The 19,088-nt window shown below is 52.1% G+C and overlaps 1 protein-coding gene across 1 annotated transcript in view; it reads right to left on the reverse strand.

Moving 5' to 3' along the window:
* Positions 1-395: 395 nt before the first annotated feature.
* Positions 396-19,088, reverse strand: part of LDLR (low density lipoprotein receptor) — a 34,793-nt gene continuing 16,100 nt past the window's right edge. Inside the window, exons 5-18 of the mRNA XM_057708748.1 lie at positions 17,874-17,996; positions 17,276-17,398; positions 15,559-15,678; positions 14,971-15,096; positions 13,100-13,271; positions 12,780-13,007; positions 9,429-9,547; positions 8,971-9,110; positions 6,661-6,802; positions 6,398-6,550; positions 5,740-5,859; positions 3,958-4,035; positions 2,719-2,876; positions 396-2,113 (exon numbers count right to left, since the gene is read on the reverse strand). Of these exons, the coding sequence (XP_057564731.1) occupies positions 2,078-2,113; positions 2,719-2,876; positions 3,958-4,035; positions 5,740-5,859; positions 6,398-6,550; positions 6,661-6,802; positions 8,971-9,110; positions 9,429-9,547; positions 12,780-13,007; positions 13,100-13,271; positions 14,971-15,096; positions 15,559-15,678; positions 17,276-17,398; positions 17,874-17,996 (1,838 nt within the window). The 3' untranslated portion in view covers positions 396-2,077. The remainder of the gene's footprint in view (positions 2,114-2,718; positions 2,877-3,957; positions 4,036-5,739; positions 5,860-6,397; positions 6,551-6,660; positions 6,803-8,970; positions 9,111-9,428; positions 9,548-12,779; positions 13,008-13,099; positions 13,272-14,970; positions 15,097-15,558; positions 15,679-17,275; positions 17,399-17,873; positions 17,997-19,088) is intronic.

Here is a 19,088-nt window from a genome sequence, read left to right on the forward strand (position 1 = left end):
CATGCAGCGTGTGCGATCTTAGCTCCCCGACCAGGGATTGAACCCTCGCCCCTTGCATTGGAAGCGCAGAGTCTTAACCACTGGACCACCAGGGACGTCCCAAGGGCATAGACTCTTATTCACTGCAGTGTCCCACACGCCTAGAACAGGACCTGGCACACAACTGCTGCCCAATGTTTGCTGAATGAATGAATGAATGAATAAGCAGGAAATTTAGGCAAAACCCCAATGCAGGGAAGCACCCAGCAGAGCTGCCCGCCCCCAGCTGAGCACAATATCCCCCAGAACCTGCAGCCTGTGCGGGGCTCTGGGGAGATGTTCCCTTTCCAGATCCTTCTCCCCATCCACAGATGGAGGGAGCCAGAGGACAGAGGAAGAAAGCACCTCCGGTTTAGCCAAATACTTTAAGAAATTTAATCAATCACAGTAAGACATTCAGGCTATAAAAACATTCTATACAGTGGTTTAAAAAGCGATACCCATCCCCGAAAAGCAACCCATATATACAACACAGACCTGATTCTCCTGAAGGGCGTTGCACACAGCAAGCGTGAATAATCTTTATAAAGAAAGATGAGGCGTCTCGGGGACAGTTTCCCCCAATGCAGCAACCAGGGATTGCAAAAATAAATAGATCTTTTTTATATACATATAAGTGATAGATGCTTCAACAAATATACAAAGATGCTTCAACAAATATACCAAAGTGCAAACATAAGAAAAAGCCCACCCGCTGTCTGCAAAGGGCGGGGGGTGGTATTTACATGCTTAAGAAAAAGAAAAGGCATTCAGCCTCCTGCAGGGGTGCCCTGTTCTGTGGTTGTACAGTGGACAGTCCCCTCAGACAGTCTCCATGGGAGGCTGCCCAGCACCCGCCCCCCCCCCCCCCCAGCTTTGTGGTCATAAATGCGATATGTGTGGCTTATTCCAGAAAGCATTCTTGTTTAATAAGTCCCATAAAATGCCCGAGCCCGGAGCACATTCTACAGGGTGGACCTGCTGTGCACGTTTCAGATGGACCCCTGCCAACCACAACCAGCTTCCTGGGGAAATAAATGCCTCAGGGGCATCCGTACAGAAGTGGAAACCCTAGCCAGATAGTCTCGATCTTGGCTTTGAAGTCCTGAAGTCGCGATCAAGCTGACCCTTTCCTTGATCTGCACCATCAGCGACCCGGACCCTCTCTGGCCAGAACGGAACCAGGACGGAAAGCAGTGCAAAATAATAATAGAATGTCGACTTTATGTAGTGTACAACCCTGAACTGAAAAAGTGCAAGAGGCAGAGCTGGGGTCCAGACACCTACACCCGGACGGAGGGACACAGTTAGAGGTCAGAGCTGCCTATCTTCACGCACAAGGTAATGGGGTCTCAGGCACTTAGTACATAGTAAGGGCGACAGGTGGCTCAGGTTTTCCCTGACGATGGTCGGGATTTTGGTGAATGAATAGGGCTCAGTGGGCGCCACCCCCAGAAGGCTGCATCCAGCCATCACAAGGGGCCTCCCCCTGGCTTAAGGGGAGGGCAGACACGGCTTGGAAAACCCTAGTCTGATCCCGACCTGGGGGTGGCAGAACAAAGGCCAACTCTGGCCATCCTGTCAGGCTCGCCAGGCAGAGGTAAACACGTTCAATCCTGAGTGCGGGGCTCGGGCTAGAGGGCAGGAGCAGCAGCTCCTTCTTTGGTGCGTTCAAAGCCACTCGCTTTCCTGCTCCGTGTCCCTCCGTCCGTCCGTCATTCCCCCGGGGGAGGAGCGCGTCAAGGAGGAGAGAAGCTCAGAAACGCCCCCTCAGCGTGTCGCCTTCCTCCTCTTCTTTACACATAAAGAAAGAAAAAAAGCAACCCAAACCCGATCCGTGGGCGCCGTCGGAAGCCTGTTCTGCCTCCCAGACAAATAAATATATAAAACAAAGCTCTGGCAGACAGGCAGACGGTGCCAGGACTGCAGCCACCAGCAGTGCTTTTGGCGCCGAGGTCTCAGGAAGGGTTTGGAGCAGGTCAAGGATCCGGGGAGAAAGTGTTCTTCCTGCCCGTTGAGTGACCAGCGGCAGGTTCCGGGGAGGGACGGGATTCGAGGCTCACGCCACGTCATCCTCCAGGCTGACCATCTGTCTCTGTCAACAATACGGTAAATGTCGGAAACGATCAGTCCAACATCCAGTAAACATGGCCAGAGGCCCACCCACGCCTCACTCCCTCCTGGCCCCGCCTCATCGCCTGCTGGACCCTCAGTCGCCTCCTCCCTGGTCTCCGGGCTCAGGAACTTGGCCCCAGCTAGGGGGCGCCCGTGAGCACCCCTGTCCGATGGCGTGGCTCTGTGGTCCTGCTCCCTCTGCCCCGTCCCCTCCCATCCTCCCTCCATTCTTTCCACTCTGGCCACACTGGTGGCCTCTGTGCTCCTCAAACACACGAGTCAGGGTTCAGCCACAGGGCCTTTGCATGGGCTGTGCCTGCTGCACACCATACAACTCCCTGCTCAGAAAAGCTTTACCAGCCACCTTCTCCAAAGCTGCACCCCCTCCCTCCCGGACCCACAAACCACTCTCCATCCCCCTTCCGGCTTTCACCCTCGGACCAATGATCCCTTTGCTTATCCCCTGGTCCCGTCCCCCCACCATGAGAACGTCTGCTCTCCAGGGAGGGCCTGGCCCTGAGGAGACATGATGAACACACAGACGGACACAGGGGCGCCAGGGAGGTCCCGAGTGGGGCGGCTCACCGAGGGGTAGCTGTAGCCGTCCTGGCTGCGGCAGATGTGGACCTCGTCCTCTGTGGTCTTCTGGTACACGGGGTTGTCGAAGTTGATGCTGTTGATGCTCTTCAGCCGCCAGTTCTTCCAGAGGAGGAAGGTCCCGAAGCACAGGAGGATGAGCAGTGCTGCCGGGAGAGGGGAGGGGTGCTGCCTCAGCCCACAGGCCCTTCAGCGTGTCAACGTTTCTGTTCCACATTTAAAGCAATACTTGACCATTGTAAAAAAAAAAAAAATCTATCTATGCGGGTAACAAATCTCTAGCGTGAAGGCCACTGTGACCGCCTCACCCACCACATGCCCAACTATGTGTCAATTCTTCCAGGTTTCTTGCGTGTTTAGTCACACGTGAGCTACTACTTTTGCAGAAACGGGATTTTTCTCTCTGCATACAGGGCCACAGCACACTCGGCTTCTGTTCCAACCTGGGCGGGGCTGAATTGCTCTTTGCATCATTTCTGGTGGGTCTTGGGGTGGCACTTCCTGTCTCCTCCCCTGGATCCAGGGGACAGCCAAAAGCTCACCCACCCCAGGTTTGTAAAAGATCTGGCCAGTGCCCAGAGGCTGGGAGAGACACGGGATCTGCTGTGAAGACGCTCGAAGGGTGTCACCTTCAGGCACCCCCAAGGGGGATGAGAGGCCCACCCGCCAAGTCTGTCAACCCACAACCAGACAACTGTGCGGCACCCAGATCTCTGGTCTCTGTGGAGGGGCACCTCGAAAGGATTTTTTTCAAAAAGGAAAAATGGGTGCCATGCTAACCAAGCCATGATTGACAGGTGAGGGCTGGAAAGTGGAAATCTCCAAACTGCCCCCTGCAAGAGAACCGCTCACCAGGAGGCACCTCGGCTGGTGCCCTCCCATCACATGGGTGTTGGTGAGGCCGCCCATACTCACACCGGAGACCCTGGCCCGGCCCCACTTCCCCCATGTGACACATCATCTGTCCCACTCTGCTCACTCAGTCTCGAGGGGGCGGAATGTTTGTTTCTTTCAGGGCTGTGTCCCCAGTGCCCAGAAGCGACCTTGGTATACAGTGGGTGTTCAACTATATTTGGAAGGGGAGTTGTCCAGTGATGAACAGGCTATGCAGCAGGGCCACCCATTCCACCCCATTCCTGGAGGAAAGGTAGCCCAGACCGGCTTGCTCTGCACAGAGGTCACTTTGCCGGAAGCCGGGAACCAGCGGAGGACAGGCCGCAGGCTTACCAATGGGGAGGACGATGTACAGAGCACCCACGCCCCGAGGCTTCTCCGAGTCCACTTGGCCTGCAACGTCACCCAGGGCTGCACGGGAGAAGGGAGAAAGTGAGGCCCAGATCCACAATGAGGGCCGGGAAAATATAGCAGGTGTGTGATGACAACACACAAAGGAAAATGCCTGACATTTCTGTGTCCTCAAACGTTCTAAGGAACTTGGAGCATCTCCCAGGTGTGAGCGGCGCCAGGCTGGCTTCCTCCGGGGCCTGGCTTGTTAGTGATCGGGGTTATGGGATTTGGTGCAAATTTAAGAAGGTCCTTTAGCCTCGCGTTACAAGGTGCTGGGGAAAGGGCTGCCGGTCTCTGAGACCAATGCCTGCAGATACATTCTGCGGCGAGGTCACTGGTGGAATTTTTCAACCTCCTTCCGCATTTGATGACAAGGAGCCTGTTCTGGACGGGACAGGGGCCACCTTCTGTCCCCATAAAGCTCAGCAACCCCAGTGACTGGGTTGGATCGCACCAAAGCCCCATAGTCCTGTGCCAACTGTCTCCGCCTAATAAGAAATATTAGGGTGGGAGGACCGCATCATGTACGCCGGTGAGCTGTGATGACCGTCACCTGGTATATTCAAATCCCCCCAGGTTTTAATTCTACCCGCTGTCGCATGTGTTGTGGATGGACTTTACATCCAGTATTACATTTGCGCATATTTAAAAAACCTCATCACAAAAATAATTTAGGGCAGCAGGAGCAGTGTCCTTGAGAAATTTCTCCCTGAAAAGGGCTCCTTTGCCAAATTCGAGAAGCCCTGGATGGGCCCATCTGTGAGATGGTTTTTCAAGCAGTTGTCCTTCAAGCGAGAAGGGTTCTGGGCCTCCCTCAACCATATAGTTCCTGTTTTATCTCCTTTATGGTTGAACAAAGGATTCAGCTACTCTGAGGGGAAAAAAAAAGTCTGAAACTTGCTGATGTGCCTTTTTTTTTTTTTCTGGCCAGAAAAGTCTGAGCTCCATTTCCGGGCTGCTCAAAAATAGGGCCGGGCGCCCTCTGCTGGACAAAGTGGTAAATGGCGGGTCTCCAATTCACTGAGAGCCCGGCTCCCCCCTCCTCCAGCTGGGGAGGTAGACGATGACCCTGAGCGTGGGCTAAAATGAGGACAGCAAGGGACTCGCCCCAGGCACTACATTTAAAGGGGTCCCCCCAAAACTCAGAAAACCAGTAACATTATAATGCATTGTTTTTAAAAATCAAAATTAATGCCAATACCTCACGATGAACCAAATAGTAAAATTTTATACACTTTGCAAGATCCTGCCTCACTGAGACCCTGGCTCTGAGCAAACTTTATTTACAAGAACAGGTGGCTGGCCCCACAGGCCATAGTTTGATGATTTGATATTTTTTTAAAATATTGTATTAAAATATTATTTGGAAAAAAAAACATATTATTTGAGTCTTGAGTTTTTTGGTGCTCCCTTTAGATGCTGCGTCAGGGAGTGCCTGGCCAGCCTCACGCTAGTCCTGGTCCTGTTGGGCAGACACCTGAAAATGCTCAGGTCCTTCCCACGCCCATGTGATCGCCCATGTGTATCCCAGGGAGGTGGGCGGGCACTGTTATTAGCCCCATTTTATAGGCAGGGCAACTGAGGCTTCAGAGATGTGCAGGCCATCCCAGAGACAGCACAGGAGCCAAAACTGTCTCTTCACCAAGAAGCTCAGGGCCTCTGAATGGGCTGCACCAGATGCTCCTATCAACGTACTGGGGCCAGGGTGGCCCCAGCCTTTACCTTGTTGGGACATCGTCACTGACTCAGCCGTGGTGAGCTCAGGGCTGGCTGTGGGCTTCGGCCCCATGGCTGTCGAGTTGACCATGGAGGGCCCCTGGGTGGTCACTGCAGGTTCAGGCTCTGAAAGAACAAACACTTCCTCAGTGCCTTGTGGCCCGAGCACCACCAATAGCTGTGCTGCTGATGACAACGAGTAGGAAGGAAGCTCCATGGACCACAAAGAAATAACTGAAGACAAACGCAGTGAAAATACAAACCTACTAATATCTATGTTATTATATCACATGTAGTTTTTCAAAAGGAAGATTTGTAAGTGTTACAGATACACTGGTCCCAAATAGAGACTTTCTTTCAGGACGAAGAGAATCAAAAGGGGGGCTGCCTTCTCCCTCAATGTCTGTCTATAAAATCAGCCCTCCCCCCCCCCCGCCGCCCGGGCACTGCCCAGAGGGCTGGGAAAGAGAGAACAAGACCTGAAAGGAGACCTGAGTCCATCTCCCTGCCCGCACAGTGCCGAGGAGCCCAGCATTGGAGAAAAGCCTTACAATGGCTTCCTGGGGCCTCGCTCTCCCATTTGGCAGATGCAAAGAGAGGCTCAGGGAGGTCCAGCTGCAGGGCCGACCCTCAAGGGTGGCAGAAGGCCCACTGGCGCCCCTACCTGTGAGGCAGCTCCTCATGTCCCTGGCCAGCAGCATGCCATCAGGGCAGGCACAGGTGAACTTGGGTGAGTGGGGGTTGATCTGCGGGGCCGGCAGACACAGGTACTGGCAGCCACCATTGCTGAGGGCAGTCCTTTCACACCAGTTCACCCCTGGAGCGGAAAAGGTGGGGAGGCAGGGTGAGAGGGAGGTCAGAACATTTCTAGAAAATTCCAGAGCGCTGGCAGGGAAGTGGAGGTGGGGGTGGCCACCCCGTCTTTACCTCTCGGCTGCATGAGGTTGTGGAAAAGGACGATGTCCTCTGGAGACAACAGGTTTTCTGCCATCAAATTAACGTCTGAGCCCGTGAGGCGGTTGGCACTGAAAATGGCTTCGTTGATAATATCCGTCCAAAATACTTTATCCTACGTGGGCATTAAGGAAGAGGACAGATCCCATCAACCATCATTTCTTTTTTCCTTTTAAAAATTTTTACTTGTGTGAAATACACGATGTACAATGTACCATCTTAACCATTTTTTTTATAAATTTATTTATTTTATTTATTTTTATTTTTGGCTGCGTCGGGTCTTCGTTACTGTGTGCAGGCTTCCTCTAGTTATGGTGAGCAGGGGCTACTCTTTGTTGCACTAGCTGGGCTTCTCATTGTGGTGGCTTCCCTTCTAGAGCATGGGCTCTAGGCATGCAGGCTTCAGTAGTTGTGGCATGTGAGCTTAGTAGTTGTGGCTCGCTGGCTTTAGAGCGCAAGCTCAGTAGTTGTGGAGCACGGGCTTAGTTGCTCCGCGGCATGTGAGATCTTCCTGGACCAGGCTCGAACCCGTGTCCCCTGCATTGGCAGGCGGATTCTTAACCACTGTGCCACCAGGGAAGCCCATCTTAACCGTTTTTGTGTCCAGTCCTGTGGCATTAAGTATGTTCACATTGTTGTGTCACCACTGTCCATCTCTAAACCTTTTTCATCTTCCCAAATTAAAACTCTGGCCCCATCAAACACTAACTCCCCATCCCCTCCCCCAGCCCCTGGCACCCACCATCCTGCTTTCTCTGTTTCTATGAATCTGAGTCCTTTGGGACCTCCTATAAGTGGAATCGGACAGTATTTATCTTTTTGTGCCTGGTTTATTTCACTGAGAATAATGTTCCCAAGGTTCATCCATGATGTAGCAGGTGTCAGAATTTCCTTCCTATTTAAGGCTGAATAATTTGCCATTGTATGGATGGACGACATCGTGTTTATCCAGTCATCCATTGATGGACACCTGGGTTGCTTCCACCTCTTGGCTACTGTGAAGCATGTTGCTTGAACCTGGGCTTACACACACAGTTGATCCTTAAACGACATGGGTTTGGTCCAGTGGCTAAGACTCCGAGCTCCCAATGCAGGGGGCCCAGGTTCAATTTCTGGATCCCACATGCCACAACTAAGAGTTCACATGCTGCAACTAAAGACCCTGCATGCCACAACTGAAGATCCCACATGCAGCAACGAAGGTCCTGCGTGCCGCAACTAAATAAAAAAATATTTTAAAAAACAACAACATGGGAGAACTTCCTAGGTGGCACAGTGGTTAAGAATCCGCCTGACAATGCAGGGGACACAGGTTAGATCCCTGCTCCAGGAAGATTCCAAATGCCTCGGAGCAACTAAGCCCATGTGCCACAACTACTGAGCTGTGTGCCACAACTACTGAAGCCCACGTGCCTAAAGCCCGTGTTCCGCAAACAAGAGAAGCCACCGCAATGAGGAGCCTGCGCACCAAAATGAAGAGTAGCCCCTGCTCGCTGCAACTAGAGAAAGCCTGTGCAGCATCAAAGACCCAATGCAGCCAAATAAATAAATAAAACATGGGTTTGAACTGCATGGGTCTCCTTATACACAGATTTTTTTCTCAACAGTAAATACACCATCCCCAGTTCGTTGAATCCACGAATGTGGAGCTACAGATACCAACAAACCCTGGATACAGAGGACGGACTCTAAGTTATACTCAGATTTTTGACTGTGCGGAAGGTCAGCGCCCCAAATCCCCACGTTGTTCAAGGGTCAGCTGTACAGCAACACTCTTTAGACGAGAGCTTCCCCACTGGGGTGCTATTTAGGGCCAGATGAACCTTCGTGGTTAGACCCCCTTCTCCTGTAGGGCATTAAGCAGCAGCCTCTGGCCTGCACCTGACATACCTAAATGTCCCTTGGACGGCAAGGAGGCCTCTGATTGAGAACTGCTGCTTTAGACCTTTCAAGACTCTCTTGGTGAGAAGAAAATAAAAATAATTCCAGTTCTTTTTGTTGTTGTTGGCCGCCCTGCACAGCTTGCAGGATCTTAGCTCCCCCACCAGGGATGGAACCCGGGCTTCCTACAGTGGAAGCGCCGAGTCTTAATCACTGGACCGCCAGGGAAGTCCCTAAATCCAGATCTAAGACCTCTTCATGGTCACGGGCAGCTTTCTGACCTAGTCTCGTCTTGAATGACTACGCACTCGTGCCTCGGACGTAAGCGGCCCTCAGTCAAGAGCACTTGGCCGTGAACTCCCGCAAGCACGGGAGGAGCGACCGCTCGCCCCCAGCCCCCACCTCAAAGATGGCCAAGGAGAAGGGGTGCGCCAGCTTCTTCTTGTCCTCCAGCACGGTCTTCCGGTTCCCCCCGTTGACATCGATGCTGGAGATGGAGTGCAGCTTGGAGTCGACCCAGTAGAGGCGGCCGCCGGAAAGATCTAGAACCCACGACGGGGAGACAAGGAGAGGTCACACGTGATGTGGGGGTGGCAGGGTGGGGGGGGTTTCTTGGCGCTTGGGCAGCCCACTCCCTGCTGGAGGGAGCCCCAGAAGGACCCAGCGGAGGGGCACCCAGAAAAGCGGTTCAGAACCCCCACCCCCCTGCCCACCTCCTCCACCCAGATGTGTAACCTGAACCGCAGGCCAGAATGTGGGGGGAGGGGAGCTGAGTTTCAGGTTATAAAATCTCAGGGTGCACCCCTGGCCCTCGTCCAGATTGTGCCTGGCCCCCCGGGACCACTGTCCCCAAAACATACCCAGGGTGATGCCATTGGGCCACTGGATGTCCTCTGTCACCAGCGAGTAAACGTCCACGCCATTCAGGCCACCCTTCTTGATCTTGGCGGGTGTGCCCCAGTCAGTCCAGTACATGAAGCTGGCGGGACAGGGGGAAGGACAGACAGGAGGACGTCAGGGGGGAGGGCTCTGCCCACCAGGAAGAGCCACTTCCCCCTGAGGCAGCCAGGCCAGAACTCCCTGGATAGGTTCTTTCTGCTTCCCTTGACCTTGTCGCCGCCAAGGTCCACACCTGGTGAGACCTGGCAGCACTTGGGGACCTTAGAGATGGAAGGGAGGTTTTCATTCCAATGTTGGGACTGGGGCCCTGGAATTTGCACCCTGAACGCTGCTTTCTGAGGGCATGTATAAACATTTTTTTTGGTAATTATTTTGGCTTTTTAAATACACACACGTGCGCGCACACACGTACATATATACACACAGAGATTTTTTAAATTGTAGTAAAATACACGTAAACATAAAATTTAGCATTGAACCCTTTTTAAGGGTACAACTCAATGGCATTAAGTGCATTCACACTGCTATGCAAACATCCCCACCCTCCATCTCCAGAACTTTCTCATCTTCCCAAACTGAAACTGTCCCCTTTAAACACTGACTCCCCCTCCCCCAGCCCCTGGCCCCCACCATCCTACTTCCTGTCTCTATGAACCTGACTCCTCCACGGACATCATATACGTGGCATCAGACAGTATTTATCCTTTTGTGACTGGCTTATTTCCCTCAGCGTAATGTGCTTAAGGTTCACCCATGTTGCAGCAGGTGTCAGATTTCCTTTTTGAGGCTGAAAAAAGTTTCACTGTGTGCGTGTACCACATTTTGTTTACCTAATCCTCTGCAGATGGCTGCAAATGGACACTTGGCTACTGTGAATCACGCTGCTGTGAACACGGGTGTAGAAATATCTGTTTCCTTCCCTACTTTCAATGATTTTGTATCTATACTTACAAGTGGGATCTCCAAGGGCTTTTTTAAATTTTATTTTATTATTTTATTTTACCACACCTACAGCATGCAGGATCCCTGACCAGGGAGCAAACCTGTGCCCCATGCAGTGGAAGCGTGAGTCTTAACCACTGGACCACCAGGGAAGCCCCTCCAAGGGCTTTTAAACCTCTGAAGAGATGCTCAGGTTAACTCGCAAGTAGCCAAATACAAATTAAAGCTACCCTGGAATACACCCTCCCTGTCGTGATTGCAAAGATGGAAAACCCTTTGGTGAGAGTGTGGGGAAACAGGCCCTAGGGTGCACCTCTGGCAGGAGTGTCAGTTTTACAATGTTTGCTTGGAAGGACAATTTGATGCTATGTCCATGTAAGAACGCTCAGACCTAGTAATCTAACTTCTAGAGTGTTATCCCGCAGATAAACTCCAGTGACTCACCGTCAAAGGCATTCAACGGTATTCACGGCTACTTTGTATAAGGCAGGGGATAAAAAGCTAAATTTCCATGGGCTGGATAGCAGTTTAAAGAAATCATGGCCCATTGGGTCGGCAGGGGAAGAAACTCATAGGCCACCTAAAAGAGCCAGGCGGGGGAGAGAATTCCATGGTGCGCTGCTATTCAGGGTGGGGGACATAAAAGCAGAGTATGTGGGGACTTCCCTGGTGGTCCAGTGGTTAAGGTTCTGAGCTTCCATTGCAGGGGGCGCAGGTTTGACCCCTGGTTGGGGAAACTAAGTTCCCACAAGCCTCGCAATAAATAAATAAATAAATAAATAAATAGCAGAGCACGCAACACGTGTCTAAGTGGAATGTGGGCCTTCCCTGGTGGTCCAGTGGGTAAGACTCCACAATCCCAATGCAGGGGCCTGGGTTCGATCCCTGGTCGGGGAACTAGATCCCACATGCACGCTGCAACTAAGAAGTCTGCACGCCGCAACTAAGACCCGGCGCAGCCAAATAAATAAGTAAATTTCTTTTTTTTTTAAAGTGAAGTGTGTTTGGGAGGGTGTCTCTCTCTCTCCTGGCAGTTGGGTGGACTGGGTGACCCTCTACCAAATGAGAGCGTTAGTCTTGTTCAACAAGGGCCTGCGGCGCCCACCTTCACCCCGGGGTCTGTCCGATCTGAGCCGTGGACACCATGCAAGGACAGCCTAGTGCGCCTTCGCCAACATTTTCTCCCTGAGATCCAGTGCTCCCTTTTCTCCAGTTATTGCAACCATAACATCCTGCCCGTCCTGGGGTTGTGAAATTCCATACATGATGTATTGGGTCAGCAGGTGTGGGCTGCAGGTGCAGGGTATATGGGACAGAGGACAGAGGCTTTCCTCCAGGGGACACGGGTCTTGGTGTGTGCTGGAGCTGCTGAGTCAGCCACAGGCCCTGCGGACCCTGCGGAGGGTGACCCACAGGGTGGGGTGGCGACTTTTCACTCCCCTCGCAAAAACTCTCAGTCAGCTAACCCAGCCCCAGAGCGTTTTCACATCTGCAATCCTGTCCTGGTGTAGGATACTCTGCCACGTAATACTACATTAGAATTTAAGTTTCTAACTTCTAACATGTGTTCATTTCTTTTTTGTTTTATAAACATATTTATGTATTAATTTATTTATTGGCTGTGTTGGGTCTTTGTTGCTGCACACGGGCTTTCTTTCTGTAGTTGCAGCGAGAGGGGTCTACTCTTCATTGTGGTGGCTTCTCTTGTTGCGGAGCACAGGCTCTAGATGCATGGGCTTCAGTCGTTGTGGCACGGGGGCTCAATAGTTGTGGCACATGGGCTTAGTTGCTCTGTGGCATGTGGGATCCTCCTGGAGCAGGGATCGAACCCATGCCCCCTGCATTGGCAGGTGGATTCTTAACCACTGCGCCACCTAGGAAGTCCCAAGTGTTCATTTCTCTCTCTCTCTCTTTTTTTCCCCTAGGTGTTCATTTGTAATTTTTTTTTTTTTTTGGGCCACACCGCACAGCACTGGGATCTTAGTTCCCCTACCAGGGATTGAACTCATGCCCCCTGCAGTGGAAGCCAGGAATCCCAACCACTGGACCACCAGCAAAGTCCCTATAATATCAATTTAAATCAGTATTTAATTTCCCATTCTGGATTCTATTCCATAGGGCAGGGCTTTTCAGGGTCTGATTCCACCTCAGGTGACACAGCAGACGTGGTGGGGTATCGACATCCCAGGGCCCCCGAAGGCCCCCACATTCTCGACCCTCATCTTTTCTGATAACTCGGGGGGGTTCGGGAAGCCCCCCACTCAACTCCATCTGGTCTACCTCAGCACAAACCTCCCCCCACCAGGAGCCCTAACCCGTTCATGAGCCCCATCTGAATTCTTCGTGCCCCCAGCCCTGGGAATACCCACCCGTGGACGGGATCCACTGCAATGGCCCGTGGCTTGGAGCCTTTCTCCTGGAAGAGTGTCTTCCTCTTCACGCCCTTGGTGTCGGCCACGGAGACCGTGCCCAGGATGGAGTCGGTCCAGTATATGTTACTATGGATCCAATCCACCGCCAGCCCGTCGGGGGCCTGGAGATCCTCGCCGACGACGGTGTCGTAGGAGGAGAAGCTGGGGGCCCTGTCGATCTGGGCGCTGAGGGGATAGGAGGAGGAGGAGAGTGTCAGCTCCAAGGGCGCTCAGTCCACTCAAAGACTGGGGCTGTGCATAGGGGCACCCAGGCTCACCTGTAGATCTTCCTCTGGGACAGGTCAGACCAGTAGATTCTGTTGCTGGCTACCTCCGTGTCCAGGGCGACCACGTTCTTCAAGTTGGGGATGAGGCTGGTGTACTCGCTGCGGTCCAGGGTCATCTTCCTCACCTCATGGCGGTTGGTGAAGAAGAGGTAGGCGATGGTGCCTGGGAGTCAGGAAGAGGGGTTCAGGGGAGTAGAACAGCCCCCGGCCCCCGCTGTCACCCTGCGGGGTCTGTCTGGATCAGGGGAGACACCCAGGATGCCTGTCTGGTGTATTAACCAAGTGGTTCTGATATAGATCCGGAAGGGATGGCCCTCCCAGGGCTTCCTGATTCCTAGACCTGGTAAAAGACTCACATCAAATGCAAACTAATCAGCCCATAGCCCCTCCTCACCTCCTTTACTGGGGTCTCACACTCCAGCCCACTATTCGCCTGCCCTAGTCACTCCAGGGCCAGGTGCCAGACAACCAGGGCCAGCCTTTATGCCCAGAGCCCGCTGAAATTACTCAGACTGGTCTGTTTACCCCACCTCGCCTGTCCTTCCCACAGAAACCACAGTAAAGGCTCTTGCCCTTATCCCCCCCCCCCCCCACACACTCCCTCTGCCTCCTGACTGCTCCTGGTGCTTCCCCAGGTGGCCCCCCCATGGCACGCTATGCCCCTTCCTCTTGGGATCTGTGAGCAACAAACTGTCTTTTCATCTCCTGATCTGTTGGCCTCGCCACAGCTGAGTAATAGTCAAACCTACACTTGAAAACACCTGGGCCCCAGCACTCTGTAGAATATAAAGGTGAAGAAATCCTAACAGCAAATGTATACAGAGTGATTCCTACGGTCGAGGAATTCTTAGTGCTTTTCCTACCGTTTACTCTCACTGATCCTCACATTCCTAAGAGGCAGGGGGCTACTGTCAACCTCCTGCACAAATAAGGGGATTAAGGCTCAGAGAGGGGAAGTGACTTGCCCAAGGTCACACAGCTAGTGAGTGGCAGAGCTGGGATTTGAACATGGGTCACCTTGACTCTGAGGGCTGTGCTAGCACCACGACATCAATAGCCACCAACACACTGAGCCTTCTACAACTGACCCCACTCAGAATATCCCTTTCCACGACACCATCCCAGCTGGGGTGGCATCTGTAGGGACCTGACCCTACAGAGTGGGATGAAAGTGAAATCTCAGATCCTGCAGGGCTTCACACACAGGGATGTGACAGAGAGAGCCCAGGGAGCTGTCAAAGGGATGACACAGTTGTCTCTCAGTAGAGACCCTTGGGGAAACAGCTCTAAAATATTTCTGCAGAACTGGTCCTCACTGGAATCACACAGCAAGAGTGGAACATGGCAGAAGACAAAGGATGTTTGGGTGACCTGTCAATTCCACCAGGACAGCTACGCCTCCAAAAACATGGGAACCCCTGATTTAGGTGATTTTAAGAACTAGCGTGTGGTTGCAGTTCTAACCTAAACTGCAGGTAGAAGAAACTCAGTGATGTCTACTATTTTGTTTCATTCTAAGCCATTATATTTTGGTCTCTTTTCAATGGATTTGCTTTTTTTGATATAAGTTTCCTGAGCTGGAGGCGTGCAGGCTGTTTGGGCCATGGCTTTCCATTTCTTATGCCCTGAAGCCCCCCATGGGACTGGGGGCTGCAAACCGCCCCTGTGGGATGGACCTGTATCTACGGAGAAGTCAGACATATACAGGCAGCCCCCTAGCAAGCCCGATTCCTAACTAGGCTGTGTGTTCACCTGCCAAAGGTCTCGGGAGCAAACGATGTACCCCCTCTGCCGCTGGTGCAAAGTTCAGAAGATGAAATTCCCCACCGCGTGTGTTGCCCCTGCCGCCTCCCTGCACTCACCCACGGCCTTGCAGGCCTTGGTGAGAGGCTCCAGCTGGAAGCCCCCCTCACACTGGCACTTGTAGCTGCCCTCAAGGTTCACGCAGAGCTGGCTGCAGGCATCGGGGTCCTGGCACTCGTCGATATCTGCAGGATGGGACACAGAGAGATTCGGGGCGTCTTCCCCATGGGGCATGGATGGAGCCATGGGCTCCGACCAAAAACCATGCCTCCCTACAGCAAATGGCGGACGTCCCAACCCCCCCGAGGAAGACTTCCAGGGCCGGGGACTCCGACCAACGAAAGCTTGGAAAGGGCCAAGTGTCCCCTCTGACAGTGACCACGACCTCACCATTCACCTCACGGCACACCCAACAGGGTAAAGCTGCATGAGCGGAGATTTCTTTCTTAATGATTAATCCCCAAAGGCCAGAGGCAAGTGCTCCTAGAGAGCCAAACCGGAGACAGCTGGCCCATGCACCTGGCGTCCTACCAGCCCTGTGCAGAGGGGACGGTGCCCATGCCCGCTTAACAGATGGGAAAACTGAGACCGAGGGCTTGACCCTCCCCCCTCCACGTCCAGGGAAAGGGCCGGGGCTCGGGAATCACCTTCACATCTGTGCTTGTCCACCAGCTGGAAGCCCTCGGGACACAGGCACTCGTAGCCGATCTTGAGGTCGTTGCAGATGTGGGAGCAGCCGCCCTTGTTGTCCAGGCACTCATTGGTCCCTGCGCCGGGTGGAGGACGGAGACTGGTGATGCTCTGGCCTCCAGCCACCCTTCCCCCACCACCCTCGGCTCTATCGCCATCATCATGACAAACCCCACAATGACTGTGCAGCTGGAGAAGTACCATGACTCCTAAGAGGGCTCATAGCCACTGTCACGTGTGATGCCACTGATGAACCATGAGGATATTACAGTGAGTGAAAGAAGTCAGGTACAGAAGGACAGATACTACACTATTCCACCGCGAGGGCCCTGCTGGAGTCAGATTCATAGGGACAGAAGGTAGGATGGTGGGTGCATAGGGACAGAAGGTAGGATGGTGGGTGCAGGGACAGAAGGTAGGATGGTGGGGGAGGGGGAGTTTGTGTTTAACGGGGACAGTGTCTCTGTTCTGCAAGATGAAATCGTTCCGGAGATGGATGGCGGTGATGGTTATACAACAACGCAAATGTACTTAAAACACTACTGAACTTCACTCAAAATGGTTAAGATGGTACATTTTATGTTTTTTTAACTGTAATTAAAATTTTTTTAATTAATAAAAGCCACCGACCGCTTACTACAGTTACATATATTAACCCATTTCATCCTCCGTACAACCCTAAAGGCAAGGGAACTACAGCTGGGGAAACCAAGGCACGGCCAGGTTAAATGACTTGCGTGAGATCACACTGCTGGACTCGAACCCAGGGTGCTGGGCTCCAGAATTCGTGCTCTTACCCTCTACACCAGGCGAGGGCCAAAGCCAGCCCTCCACCTGCTCTTACGCAGCTAAGGAGGGTTTTTACATTTAAAAATAGTTTAAAAGAAAAACAGAATTGAAAGCAAAATGGTATTTTAAAAGTTCTATGAGGGGCTTTCCTGGTGGTGCAGTGGTTAAGAATCCACCTGCCAATGCAGGGGACAAGGGTTCCCACATGCCACGGAGCAACTAAGCCCGTGCACCACAACCGCTGAGCCTGCGCTCTAAAGCCCGTGAGCCACAACTATTGAGCCCACGTGCCACAACTATTGAAGCCCGCGCGTCTGGAGCCTGTGCTCTGCAACAAGAGAAGCTACCGCAATGAGAAGCCCATGCACTGCGACAAAGAGTAGCCCCCGCTCGCCGCAACTAGAGAAAATCTGTGGGCAGCAATGAAGACCCAATGCAGCCAATAAATAAATACATAAATAAATTTATAAAAAAAAAATTCCATGAAATTCAAGTTTCTGTGTCCCTGATAGAAGTTTCCTTGGAGCACAGCCCCAGGCATTCAGAAGCACATGGCTGCCTTCCCCGTACTACGGCCAAGTTGAAGAGCTGTGACAGAGACCTTAGGGCCTGTAAAGTCCAAAATACCACTAGAGGTCACAGCACTGGTGAAACTACAAACGTCTCATTGGCTGATCCCCAGCAGCCCTAAGATGTGTGAGCCATTACTGTCCCATCTTACAGATGGGAAAACTGAGGCTAGGAGCCAATCCACTTATCCCCAGGCCTCCCCCACCCCAGAGCCACAGCACTCATGGGCCTGCGTGGCTGGCCCTTTGCAGCACTGCAGCACGCACATTTGGGTCCCACCCCAGCACCACCAGCTGCCCACACCCCAGGGCTCACCGCACTCCTTGAGGGGCTCGTCCGACCAGTCCCGGCAGTCCCTGACCGAGTTGCACACTTTGTCCAGGGAGATGCATTCGCCGCTCTGGCACTTGAACTTGTTGGGCCCCTCACACAGGGTCACTACGAGAGCCATAGAGGAGGGTCAGGTGCCCGCTTAATGCTTTTTATTCATATGATAGTGTATTCACTCAAGAATAGATGCAAATGGACTTGGCAATAAATTATTGAATAACTGAACACCCGTGAAGCCTCCACTAGCTTAAGACAGCGCTGCTCTGCCCGTTCTAGAGCTTGTCTCCCAGTGAACAGGTGCAAGCTTCCCAGGAGTGGAACTGCTATTCAATTCAGCAAAGTGCTTTCCGTGGAATTGTACTGTGCGTGTAACTCTGAACTCAGGTACATGAGCTCTGTTCAAGCTGCCCTCATTAAATCTCACAGTCCTAAAGTAGGTGCTTTCATTTTGCACATTTGGCAGATAAGCGGGAGTGAGGCTCAGAGAGGTCAAGTAACTTCCCCAAGGACACACAGCTGGTACAGGGCTGACCCAGGAGCTCCTCCCCCGCATCTCCCCACACCCTGGCGGGGCGGAGCTCACCATTGACGCAGCCCAGCTCATCACTCAGGTCCTTACAGTCATACTCCCTGTCGCACTGCCGGCTGCCGTGGATGCAGGTCCCGTCTGAGCACTGGAACTCGTCAGGCCGGCACGTGGCCACAGCTGCAAAAGACAGAGCCACGTGTGGAGAATAAGACAGTGGGCGGGAAAGCACCCTAACACAATCATTACATTTTCTTGGACTTCTCTCCAGTCTGTTCTCAAATGCAGGAAATTCATTAAAAAGCTGGCAGGCCATTCTCCCCAGAAAAGCAATGACGTGGTCCCAGTCCAGACAGAGGCCCGGCCAGGTAAGTTATGCTAAATCAGCTCAATACCACTGAGTATCACACAGCCCTTCAAATGACTCAGACTGCAAAGGGGAAAAATGTTTGAGTTGACGCTACCTTAAAAGGAAGATGTTGCAATGAAAGCTTGGCAGGCACACATGGTGACTAGAATTGGGTCACTCTAACCATGGTCTGGATCTTGACCTCAAACAGGTTTTTGCTTTACCCTAATTCATGAAGCTCAAAGCTTATGTTTTCTGCCCTTTCCCGTGGGTTACATTTCACTATAAAAATGTTTATAATTTGAAAATTCGATTTCAGGAGCTCAGTGAAAAACGGTGATAAATCTGTGGGCAGAAGGATCCTCCCCACCCACCGTTTGAAAAATATGCAACTGTTTGGAGCTCGTTCGTTATTTTTAAGAGGATACTTGTTCTGCTGTGACCTAGGTAAAAGAGGAGAACGGTCCCATTTTTTTGTTTTGTTTTGTTTTGTGTATTTAGAATGATCCTATTTTTAATGCTTGTGTCTGTCGTTGCATTAAGGAAAAAAATACAACTGAACATAACTCTCGCCTTCTGGGCCTCAGTTTCCTCACCTGTAAATAATGAGGGAAGCCTGCTCACAAGTCATGGGGATTAAATGAGCTTGTGTTCAGTTTTAGAACCACTCACATACAAAGTCTGCAATAGTTTTTAAAAGGTGACATTTTAAAAAGTCTAAGTACACCTACACAGTGATTGCAGCTCTGAACACTGTGCACTTGGGCATAGATGCCAAAGAAAGAGAAAGACGAGGGACTTCCCTGGCTGTCCAGTGGTTAGGGCTCTGCACTTCCCTGGTCTGGGAACTAAGATCCTGCATGCCTTGTGGCGTGGCCAAAATAAAAAGAAAAAATAAACAAAACATCCTACATCGCTAGCTA

Source organism: Hippopotamus amphibius, chromosome 15, assembly GCF_030028045.1.
Source record: "Hippopotamus amphibius kiboko isolate mHipAmp2 chromosome 15, mHipAmp2.hap2, whole genome shotgun sequence".
Lineage (NCBI taxonomy): Eukaryota > Metazoa > Chordata > Mammalia > Artiodactyla > Hippopotamidae > Hippopotamus > Hippopotamus amphibius.